The sequence below is a fragment of the Leptonychotes weddellii genome, chromosome 4 (assembly GCF_054177405.1).
Source record: "Leptonychotes weddellii isolate Sample4059 chromosome 4, ASM5417740v2, whole genome shotgun sequence".
Lineage (NCBI taxonomy): Eukaryota > Metazoa > Chordata > Mammalia > Carnivora > Phocidae > Leptonychotes > Leptonychotes weddellii.
Window position 1 is genome coordinate 65,975,493 of NC_138372.1, and position 12,407 is coordinate 65,987,899.

A 12,407-nucleotide genomic window follows, 5' to 3' on the forward strand; every position below is an offset into this window, starting at 1 on the left:
AGACCTGTACCTCTGAAACAAATAATACATTTTATGTTAAAAAAAAAAAAAAGAAGAAGATAGTAGGAAGGTAAAAATGAAGGGGGGGGGAATTGGAGGGGGAGACGAACCATGAGAGACTATGGACTCTGAGAAACAAACTGAGGGTTCTAGAGGGGAGGGGGGTGGGGTGATGGGTTAGCCTGGTGATGGGTATTAAAGAGGGCACATATTGAATGGAGCACTGGGTGTTATATGCAAACAATGAATCATGGAACACTACATCAAAAACTAATGATATGGTGATAACATAACATATAAAATAAAATTTTAAGAAATCATAAAAAAGATGAGGTAGATATATACAACAAAATATTGCTCCACCATAAAAAACGATGAAATCTTGCCATTTGTAACAACATAGATGGAGCTAGAGGGTATTACACTAAGTGAAATAAGTCAGACAAAGGCAAATATCATATGATTTCATTTACCATAGAATCTAGAAAACAAAAATGAACAAATAAAACAAAATAAAAACAGACTCACAGGGGCAGGAAACAAACTGTTGATTACTACAGAGGACAGGGGTCAGAGTAGGGAGGCAAAATATGTGAAAGACTTAAGAGTTACAAACTTCTAGTTAGAAAATATCAAGTTATGGAGAGATCATGTACAGAATAGAGAACAAAGTCAATAATATTTCAATAACTTTATATGGTGACAGTAACTACATTTATTGTGGTGATCATTTCATAGTATTTTAAGTTGTCAAATCACTATGATGTACACAGGAAACTAATAGGGTATAATATATCATAATTATACTTCTATAAATAAAATAAATAATTAAATAAATAAATAATGCTAATTTCTAGTAATAAATACACGACAACAGTAAAGGAAGTTAAAAATGCTTAGGGTTCTTCAGTTATTTTGTACTATGTATAAATTCCAGGACACCGTAGACTTTCTTGTATTTTAATCAGAGGATATTTTATAGACCCTAAAGGGTTTCAGTGGCCAGAAAACTCTCATCTGTACATCATAGGTTATGGCTTTTTAGGTTTTTTTCATCTCTTCCAAGAAATCCTTTTTCAGTGATTTATGTTTTTTGAAAATATTATCCCCCTAATCTATGTCCATACCAAACAAGGAAAATCATTTTCCATGACCTGAACCCAAGAAGTTGGATAATATACTCTAGCTAAACAAAGGGTGCCAAAAGAACAACCAAACATGCAAGCTACTTCCTGATTATCTTAAAATAAGCTCTACAGTTTATTAAACACACCTGAGACAGCTCAAAAACATCCAGACATGTTCTGATATTCCTAAAGTCTTTTTTTTAACCATTCATTGAAATGTGAGATTAGAAAACTCTAGATATAATACTTTTTTCTTTTTCTTTCCTTTTCTTTCTTTCTTTCTTTCTTCTTCTTTTTTTTTTTTTTTTACCTTTGATCCTTCAGGGCCATTTTGTCCAGGAATCCCAATATCTCCTGGAAAACCCTAGGGAACATAAAAATATAGAGAATTTACTCAACAGCCATTACTATAAATCCAATAAGCATATGAAAATTTCCTTTGCCATTCTCTCATTCCCAGTTAAAGTAATTTATACCACTCAAAAACTCAGTATTAAAGGTCTATTATTAGGCAGTTGTTTAACACTGGAATACAAAACTGACAAAGTTACTTCACCAGTTCTTCACCAGTTATTCAAAATCTTCAGACCCAAAGAAAACTCTTTAATCCAGTCTAAGAGAACCAAAGTCTTAATCCAAAACCATCCACAACATGGAAAAAAGGCAAAAAGGTTCATAATAGGTCCTTTCAATGACCTACGGGACACATGGTCACCCAAGGATTAGGGGAATGTAATTTGTTAGATTCACTGTTTACTAACCAAATGTTAACTTGTAGATTTTTGTTAGTTAGAAATGCAAATAACTTTTGTCTGATGAAAAAAATAACCATAAAGGTTATGGGTTAATATACAGGACATTAATCAGTTTTGTATCTAATTTAATTATCTTATTCTAACATTCCCATATTTAATAATCAATACTTAGCTCTTCAAATGCTCGTCAAACTCATCTTAATATCTTACTGGTTTCATCATTAATTAATGAGTTCAAAAAATTTTTTCACACCCATGTTTACTTTATATTTGCCTAAGAATCACAATTTTACCTTTTTGGAAATTGTATTTTAGCAGCCTAACATAGTTGGCTCAAGAAATAGAAAGGAGCTGTAGTGTTAAATAAAATCTGTGCTGGGGAAAGGTCTAGAACGTTGCTCTAAAATGGTTAGATCAATCAATGTTCTCACTGAAATAATGAATTAGAATGTGATTCATCATGATCAGTTTTAATAATGAGAATAAGATAATAAGTGCAGTTTTACCTCTATTGATTTTGTCACAGATAAAGCTGTTTCAGTATTTCCTGCTGACTTGGGCAAAGGAACAGAAGGTAAGACGAGTACAAGAATCAGCATCTTTTTAAAAAATATTTTATTTTATTTATTTGAGAGAGAGAGAGAGAAGGAGTGGGAGGAGGGGCAGAGGGAGAAACAGACTCCCTGCTGAGCAGGAGCCCAATGTGGGACTCCAACCCAGAACCCTGAGATCATGACCTAAGCCAAAGTCAGATACTTAACTGACTGAGCCACACAGGTGCCCCAAAAATCAGCATCTTAAAAAGTAAAAGTTACAAGTAAATATGAATGTGAGCTAGAAAAGGTAGTTCAGTGAAGAAGTAAATATCATGGTAATAAAAATGCCCACATGTTACATGGAACTGCAAGGATGATTCTGGAATACTCATCCTGGAAAGAAAAATCAAAAGAAAGTGATACTAACTCATCCAGTCCAGATTAGGACAGAAATGCCTTGGCTCTGATTTAAAACTTGTATTCTATAGAGAAAAATATTACTTAGGGACATTTCTGGCAAGAGAAAAGACAGTGATAACAGAAAAACTGGTCATAGGATCAGATTTAAGTTTAGCAACAGAATTGTTTAATATAGACTTGTTCATTGCTTTTCTAATGAAAGAAAAAATCAGGTTCCCCTATGCCTTCTCTGTCTGCCTAAATAATTTTCCCTCATCTTTCTTCACCTGGAAGACTTATGTTTTAAATAGAATAGAAAATTGAATAATATTTTTCCAAGTTTTATTTAAATTCCAGCTAATTAACATACAGTGCAATATTAGTTTTAGGTGTAGAATTTAGTGATTCATCACTTACATACAAGACCCAGTGCTCATCACAAGTGTCCTCCTTAATACCTATTACCTCTTTAACTCATCCCCCTGCCCACTTCCCCTCCAGTAACCATCAATTTGTTCTCTGTAGTCAAATTATGGAAGGAGCCCAAATATCCATCAACTAATGAATGGATAAAGAAGATGTGGGATATATAATGGAATATTGCTCAGCCATAAAAGAAATGAAATCTTGCCATTTGCAATGACATGGATGAAGCTACTGAGTATTATGCTAAGTGAAATGAGATAGCCAGAGAAAGACAAATACCATATGATTTCAGTCATATGTGGAATTTAAGAAACAAAATAAATGAACATAAGGAGGAATAAAAGGCAGACAAACCAAGAAAACTGAATGATGTTTGGCTTCTTTGATCCCCAAACCATGAGTTAGTTCTCTTCTAAGAACTCTCACACTATCCTAGAGTCCTACAAGGTCACTTAATGTAGCGTTATGGCTTATATTATTTTCCTCATCAGATTGTAAACTCTTTGAAGGTAGTTTTAGGTTTTATGAACTATAATATTTCCAGCAACTAGTACAACACCTGGTACATAGTAAGTGCTAAAAAATATATTTTGTAGTTGTCACTGTCAGGTGACTGACTTGTTTCTCTCAGAAAAAAAACAAAACAAACAAACAAAAAGAACCTGGCAAGTCTGGTAGCTACTTTTGGTCCCTGGGTATTGGTTTATAACCACTGGTTCAGAGGATCCCCATGGATAAATTCATAGTTCCTGTACATCCTCCTGATGAGCCTGAAACACCTTGTCATTCCAGAAAGCAAAAAGACTATAAAAGATGTCAAATCGAGAGTTATGATAAAAGAACCGAGGGGGCTTGAAGAGGATCCCACTGAGCAGACATGGGATAATATGAACTTCAATAAGGATAAGAATTGCAATGGATTGAAACATATCAAATATGTTTAAATGCATGAGTTTTAATGATACAATTAAAGAACTGCCCACTTTTAGAGGATGAAAGGAAGTCAACTCCTTATTTTGAAAATCGGTAAAGGTGAAGAATCGAGCATTTATTCTACTTTCCCATATATACTGTGCCACTACTAACCAAATAGTAGATGAGGGAATGTATTCAGCCAACAAATAAAAAAGAAATGATACAGCAAAAATATCTCCATTTTGCAACCACCTAACTCTAATACATCTGGGCAGTTGAGTAATCAACTGTTACTAACATCATAAAAAAAGGAACTAGACATTATGTGCTTTCTGATGAACGAATACAGGATCACCTATAGTTTCACCAAAAACAAAGAAAACTGAATATGGCCAGGCCTCTGTATGTGACTACCCAGGTCACATGACCAGGGATCTTTAACAGCTAATTTGTAAGGGGGAAAAGGGAAATGGAAAGAGAACTTGTAGACTGAAAGACATAGTAACAAAATAAGCCTACACTACAGTTGACTTGAATGACAAACCATAAAAGAAAAAAGCACTGCCAACTTTTGGGAGGAGAGGAAGGCTTATGGTTGGGTTGAGATGCAAAAAAGCTTCTGGGGATAACTGGCAGTTCTATTCTTGACCTGCATAGCAAACACAATAATGTTTGTCTTACAACTGTTGTGATACACATTTGTTTTATACAGTTTTTGTATCTGTGTTTTATTTTTCAATAAAACAGTAAGATAAAAGTTATTGAGGTGACTTCTGGGTAAACATGGAATATTAAGTATATTCATGAATATCTGTTCCTTCTTAAACATTAAAATAATAGTAAAGGAATATTAAAAAGACATTAAGTGTCAAAGACCAGGGGAATAGGAGACAACAGATGTCAATAATTTGGAAGCCTTTTATTTCTTTTTGTTGTCTGATTGCTGTGGCTAGGATCTCTAGTACTATATCAAATAAAAATGGTGAGAATGGACATCCCTCACTTGTTCCTGACCATAAAGGAAAAGCACTCACCTGTCAGAATGGCTAAAATTAACAACACAAGAAACAATAGGTGTTGGCAAGAATGTGGAGAAAAAGGAACCTTCTTGTACTGTTGGTGGAAATGCAAACTAGTGCAGCCACTCTGAAAAACAGTATGGAGGTTCCTCAAAAAGTTAAAAATAGAACTACCCTAGATCCAGCTATGGCACTACTAGATATTTACCCAAAGAATGCAAAAGTACTATTTCAAAGGGATACATGCTCCCCAATGTTTACAGCGGCATTATCTACAATAACGAAATTATGGAAACAGTCCAAGTGTCCATCTACTGATGAATGGATAAAGAAGATGTGGTATATATACATACACACATATAATATGCATATATTTAATGCACACTCACACAATGGAATAATACTCAGCCATCAAAAATAATGAAGTTTTGCCATTTGCAGTGACATGAATGGAACTACAGAGTATTATGCTAAGTGAAGTAAGTCAGCTAGAGAAAGACAAATACCATACGATTTCACTCATATGTGGAATTTAAGAAAAAAAACAGATGAACATATGGGGAGGGGGAAAAGAAAAAAAGGAGAGACGGACACAAGCCATAAGAAAGTCTTTTTTTTTTTTTTAAAGATTTTATTTATTTATTTGACAGAGAGAGACACAGTGAGAGCGGGATCACAAGCAGGGGGAGAGGGAGAGGGAGAAACAGGCTTCCCGTGGAGCAGGGAGCCCAATGCGGGGCTCGATCCCAGGACCCTGGGATCATGACCTGAGCTGAAGGCAGACGCTAACGACTGAGCCACCCAGGCGCCCCGCCATAAGAAACTCTTAATGATAGAGAACAAACTGAGGGTTGCTGGAGGAGAGGTGAGTGGGGGATGGGCTATGAGTGATGGGTAGTAAGGAGGGCCTTTTTGTGATGAGCACTAGGTATTGTATGGAAGTGATGAATCACTGAATTCTACTCCAGAAACCAATATTTCACTGTATGTTAACTACATACAGTTAACATAAAATTTAAAGTAAAAAAATAATAATTAAACAAATGAACTGCCTAATAATAAAAAATAAAATAAAATGTTGTTATAGACAGTAGCATCATTTAGGCCATTTAACTCTTTTGAAAATTTTCAAATTTTCATTGATTTTTATATCGATCATACTTTAAATACACATGAACACAATACAGTTGGCTTAAATTTATCTTAAGTAGTTTATACGTCTGAACAAAGTAGAAATGAATATATCTCTTATAAAAACAATCATATTAAAACAGGATAAAGGGTGCCTGGGTGGCTCAGTCGTTAAGCGGCTGCCTTCGGCTCAGGTCATGATCCCAGGGTCCTGGGATCGAGTCCCACATCAGGCTCCCTGCTCGGCGGGAAGCCTGCTTCTCCCTCTCCCACTCCCCCTGCTTGTGTTCCCTCTCTCGCTGTCTCTGTCAAATAAATAAATAAAATCTTTAAAAAATAAAAATAAAACAAGATAAAATCAATAAATCATTCAAGCTAGTGCAACACATAAATTATGGACTCCTAAAGGGCAAAGTTATTCAAAGCCTAGTTTGGTGCTTGGATACAGTATATTCAATAAAGATTTGACCGCTTCAACTGATGACCAAATTAAAAATGAATTGTTTGAATAATTATATTTTCAGTTTTGCAGTTTCAAAGTTATTCTTTGTCAAAAAAACAAACAAACAAAACACTGCCCAAAAAACCCAAGTAGCATAGCTTCTATAGATAGGATTGTAACAATCGCAAACAAGAAAGAATGCAGTCAGAGGGAGAGAGGTTCTGTAAGGGGAGAATTCCATTTGAGAAATGGATCCAAAAAACAATCATAAGATTTTGCTCTTTAGCATTTGTGGAAGTACGTGCCATGTCAGTAATATGATGAATCCAAATAAGAAAGTAATAAAAAAAAGGATTAAAATGACCTTTTCGGAGTGAGAATAATCCATATAAAAGTTAACGCCAAAAAAGAAATATTTGACAAGGCAGAACTAATAAATTCACTTTCCCAGGAAACTATAGAAATGAAATTTAAGCACAGAGCAGCATGCAACTGCAAATTAAGGAACTGTTCTGTCTTCTGGGAAAACCACAAATAGAAAATACGAGCCTCTGGAAAAATAAAGGCAAAATAAGGAATTCATCAAGGTATCTGGCTTTCTTTCACTGCCTTTTGCTGTTTTAGAGCTAAAAACCATAAAACAGATTTTTTTTTCATTATGATATCACTGAAAATCTTTGCAATCTTTGTAAATGATTACTGCTATTCATGTATTTTCTGTTTTGCAATTCTATATTTTTGAATAGTAAATATAGCACAGCTGAATTCCATTAATATGTAGCATCCTAAAAACTCAGCAGAGAAAATCCAGAAACAATAAAGACAATGAAAATTCCTTATAACACAACATACACTCTCTGACTTGTTTAATAAGACTTTGTTTAAATAATATTATCAGTATGTTTGAAGTCACTCTACAAAATCAATTGCAAAGTCCATTTTTATTTTACTGAAATCCACACAAAGCTATACTAAACTTCTAATTTTAAGGTAAACTATTTTGACCATTATTTGACCCTTAGATTTGGATAACCTATAGTGACGAAAAGCAGATCAGTGATAGACTGGGGATGGGAGGAACATGAGAGACAGAAAGGAAGAATTACAAAGGTGAACAAAGAAATTTTGGGATTTTTAGAAAGATTTTATTTATGTATGTATTGATTTATTTGAGAGCAAGAGAAAGCTCACAAGCAGGGGAAGGGGGAAAGGGGAGAAAGAGGGAGAGAGAGAATCTCAAGCAGACTCTAGCTGAGCATGGAACCAACACGGGGCTCAGTCTCAGGACCCTGAGATTATGACCTGAGCCAAAACCAAGAGTTGGATGCTTAACCAACTGAATCACCCAGATGCCCCAGAAATTTTGAGATTTGATGGATTTGTTCACTATCTTGATTTTGGCGATGGTTTCACGAGTTACACATATGTCAAAAATTATCAAATTGCACAATTTAAGTATATGTAGTTTGTTATATGTCAATTACACCTCAATAAAAGTGTAAAACAAAAGGTAATTGGTACTGGGTGTTTTAGATAATCACCATTCTTTGGTAGACAACAGTTTGCAACCATTTAAAGACCCTTAGAAAACTTGTCCCCAGATAAAAATCAGGGAAGCTCAGATTTCAAATTGTTTTGGAAGTAATAACAGGACTATGATTTGATACTTACCTTTGGATAAGTATCATTTTAGGTACCCCACATCTATATATTTGACTCATTTAAAATTCTTATAAGTGTCTTTAATTAAAGAATATCAGTTTATTCATTCAACATGTTACTATGTATCAGGCATCATTCTTGGCATTGAACATAGGCTAGAGAACAAAAATATTTCCTCATACCATACAGTGTATATTCTGGAAACCCTTTATCTCAGATTCTCCCTTTTTCAGTGTGTATAATTTTGTGGCAAGGAGTGGGAAGTTAGATGATTTTAAAACGTTGATTTATATTGTTATGAGGAACTGGCATATATCAATTGCCTACTTTTCTTTTAAATGCACAGCCATGGGCCTGGGCCACTCTACCTTCTTTCCTATTCTCCAGTTTCTCCAAATGGACTGAATATTGTGGCTATTTTGTTTTCCTTCTAAAATCATACTGATTATCTGAGATTCAGGCCTCACTGAAAAGAATGCACTTTACTCCAAGAACCTGGCCTTGAGGCTACGAGCAATAAGTGATCATTGGGTTATCTTCCTTTGGAGAGGAAGAGTATATTTTCAACTGTATGGGTGACTGTACTGTGTTACCAGAGGCATTTTAAAAACTATATAAGTGTGTTGGGGGGCGCCTGGGTGGCTCAGTTGGTTAAGCATCCAACTCTTGGTTTTGGCTCAGGTCATGATCTCAGGGCCGTGAGACTGAGCCCTGCATTGGGCTCCATACTGGGCGTGGAACCTGCTTGGCATTTGCTCTCTCCCTCAGTCTACCCCTCTGCTCTTTAATTAAAAAAAGAAGGGCGCCTGGGTGGCTCAGTTGGTTAAGTGACTGCCTTCGGCTCAGGTCATGATCCTGGAGTCCCGGGATCGAGTCCCGCATCGGGCTCCCTGCTCAGCGAGGAGCCTGCTTCTCCCTCTGACCCTCCCCCCTCTCATGTACTCTCTCTCATTCTCGCTCTCTCAAATAAATAAATAAAATCTTTAAAAAAAAAAAAAGAAAAACAACTGTATAAGTGGAAGAATGGTAATATGTAGACACTGGGCACCAAAGATGTAAAATGTAGAGAGCATCTTCTTTTTTGTATGCTCACCATCTCTGAAAAACTACTCTTCAATTTGCAGTCTATGTGCTTCTGGTCCCAGTCCCAATTTCCAGGGGTGAGTAAATGACCCAAATCTTGCCAATTACAGCATTCCAACCTCATGATTACTGTGATTGATTTAAAGATGATCATGTAAGAGACGATGGACTCTGAAAAACAAACTGAGGGTTCTAGAGGGGAGGGGGTGGGAGGATGGGTTAGCCTGGTGGTGGGTATTGAGGAGGGCACATTCTGCATGCAGCACTGGGTGTTATGCACAAACAATGAATCATGGAACACTTCATCTAAAACTAATGATGTAATGTATGGGGATTAACATAAGAATAAAATAAATAAATAAATAAAGATGATCATGTAATCCAAGCCAGATTGGCTGGAATCCACCTTAGAATTTTTGCTAGAGCTATAAAGAAAGAAGAATGCTTTTTTTTTTTTTTTTTTTTTTTTTTTTGCTAAGATTGCTAACTCTGAGGGCAATATAAGCTTAGAATTGCCAAGGGCCACCTTTTCCATAATATGTTCCTGTGAATGAAGCCAACAGATGTAAATAAGGCTAAAAGATGGAGAGTATCTTGATTATATTCATCAAACTCCTGTATCCAGCCAAAACTCTAGGCACATGCACTGCTGGACTTCTTAATTACATTAGCCAATCCTGAGTTCTGCTTAAAACTGTTTGAGGTAGGTTTTGTCATTTTTAATGGAAACAAACTTGACTAAAACACTGAATTATATGCAGTTTTTTAAACACACCTAGCTTCCTCATGTATCTGTGCTGGAATACCACTGCCCTCTGTTTCCATTTGATAAGCCACTACTATTTCTTCAAGTCTTCGCTCAAGCAACTGTACTTCTTAGAAGTCTTCTTTAACTCCCTACTCCAGGTTCTCTCATCATATAATTTGTTGCCAAATCAAATATAACAATCTGTGAAGCCTTTCATGGTCCCCCTTAGCCAGAATCAGTAGCTTGTTCCTTTATATGTATATAGAACTTGGTTAGTATGGCTATTTAGTACTAATGACTCTATATAGTAATTAAGGGTTTATTTCTTTTTTTCCAAGAAAATGTGAGCTCGTAGAGGAAAATGAAGGTATCTTACCCATCTTTATACCTCTAACATTTAACTTAACATGCTGCTGGTATACAATCCTCCATAGGCTCTTGCATTTCTGCACATTATACAAATGGGTTACTAACTATCCATTGATCCAATCTATCGTTTTAAGGATTTCCATATAGCAAAGATGGCCATAGTGTCTCCCTCTGTAGCAAAAGGCAGGAATGCTTACTTTCCATATAATAATCTCTTTCTGGAATACATTATTTTTTTTTATAACTGACCATTATAAAAGATTCAGTTTCTCTAAGTTCAAAGTTCCTCTTATGCAATACAACCACTGCATATGCAAATGTCATCTAGCTCTCTTCACATCACCCTATGAGAAGAAAGGCTCTGTGAATCAGAGCAAAAATGCTGATACTCTGGAAACTGCTATTGTTAAGAATAATAAACTGTCCTTCGTCTCTGTCCCAGGAGTCTTGTGTCTTCTAAGAGAAATCTGTGAAACTATTAGGCTAACTGGCAGGTTTGGGATCCTTCATAGTCTCTGACAGTTCTGGTGATGAGAATGGGATACTAATGGAGACACAGCTTTCTGGAAGAGGAAGTGTGAAGGCCTTACCACATCATTAATGAGATTTGAGGGAAGTCCATGGGAATAGGCAGTGAACATGTTAACCAAATTGTACAGTCAATCGGGCAATAAATGGTCCTCTACTGTATTGCCTGCTAAAAGGAGGAATTGGAAGAGATGGTTATAGACCAAGTACTGGGAACAGAAAGTATCTTCAAAGACAGTTGTCTTAGTTGTTGCTAACTTTCCTCTGGGTGGGAAGATTTCTTCATTAATCTAGTGAGCAACCTCAGGTCAACCTCAATGTAACAACAGTACTAAGTACTGTTAGTAATAGCAACTAATAGTACTAAGATTCATCCTGGGTAGGCAGGAGAATCTGTCCTCTTTCAGACAACAGTTATGGAGACTCCCACCTACACTATGAAAGGACAGAAATTTGTGGCCACTATGGGCAGAAACCAGGCAAATCAATAAAACTTTGGCTGGTTCATTTGGGAGATCGGCGGGCAGGTTCCATATTTTTCACAATACAAGAACTGTAATATTAGGCTTCACTATCTAGCTACTGAACACTCTGCCTTGATATCACTTGGAATCAAAGGTCTTACGCAATTTGGCACCAGCCTAGTTTTATAACCTTATCTATCACTCTATACCAACACAAGGAAACTGCGTCAGCTAGTCAGTTTCATTCACTGATCTATAAATCCACTATCCATATTACCCAGATGTCTAGGCTCTGCTCATGTGGTTTACCCTGCCGGGAATGCCCTCCCCTTTTCCTGCCATTTATTCATCAACAATCTAATTCAAGATCCATCTTTTCCATGAACCTTTCCCTAATCCTTCCATCTCATGTTAATCTCTCTCTACTAACACTGAACTATAATAACTACTTATTTCTTACATGATGCCTTTGCCACTCTCTGACAGTATAAATATATATATATACATATATATATATAGAAGATACACATATATATATCTTCTTTTTCCAAAATAGACTACAAATTGCCCCAAATTATAGACAATATATTATTTTTGTATATATCCTATAGTGTTTACTAGCCATAGGTCTTACACAGTAGGAACTCAAGAAATGATTTGTTATTGACTGATTTGATCACATTTTCTTTCAGCACCAGTTTTTGAATAATAACTAAAAACATCAAATTACTCAACCAATCCCAAGTGATACTTCTTTGTTAAGAAGTAACTTGTTTAAGTAAAGGGGATCCATCTGGACTAAG

The 12,407-nt window shown here is 35.8% G+C and overlaps 1 protein-coding gene across 1 annotated transcript in view; it reads right to left on the minus strand.

Moving 5' to 3' along the window:
- The window catches only part of COL24A1 (collagen type XXIV alpha 1 chain), a 358,042-nt gene that overhangs the window by 206,594 nt on the left and 139,041 nt on the right, over window positions 1-12,407 (minus strand). Inside the window, exon 20 of the mRNA XM_081817091.1 lies at window positions 1,438-1,491. Within this exon, the coding sequence (XP_081673217.1) occupies window positions 1,438-1,491 (54 nt within the window). The remainder of the gene's footprint in view (window positions 1-1,437; window positions 1,492-12,407) is intronic.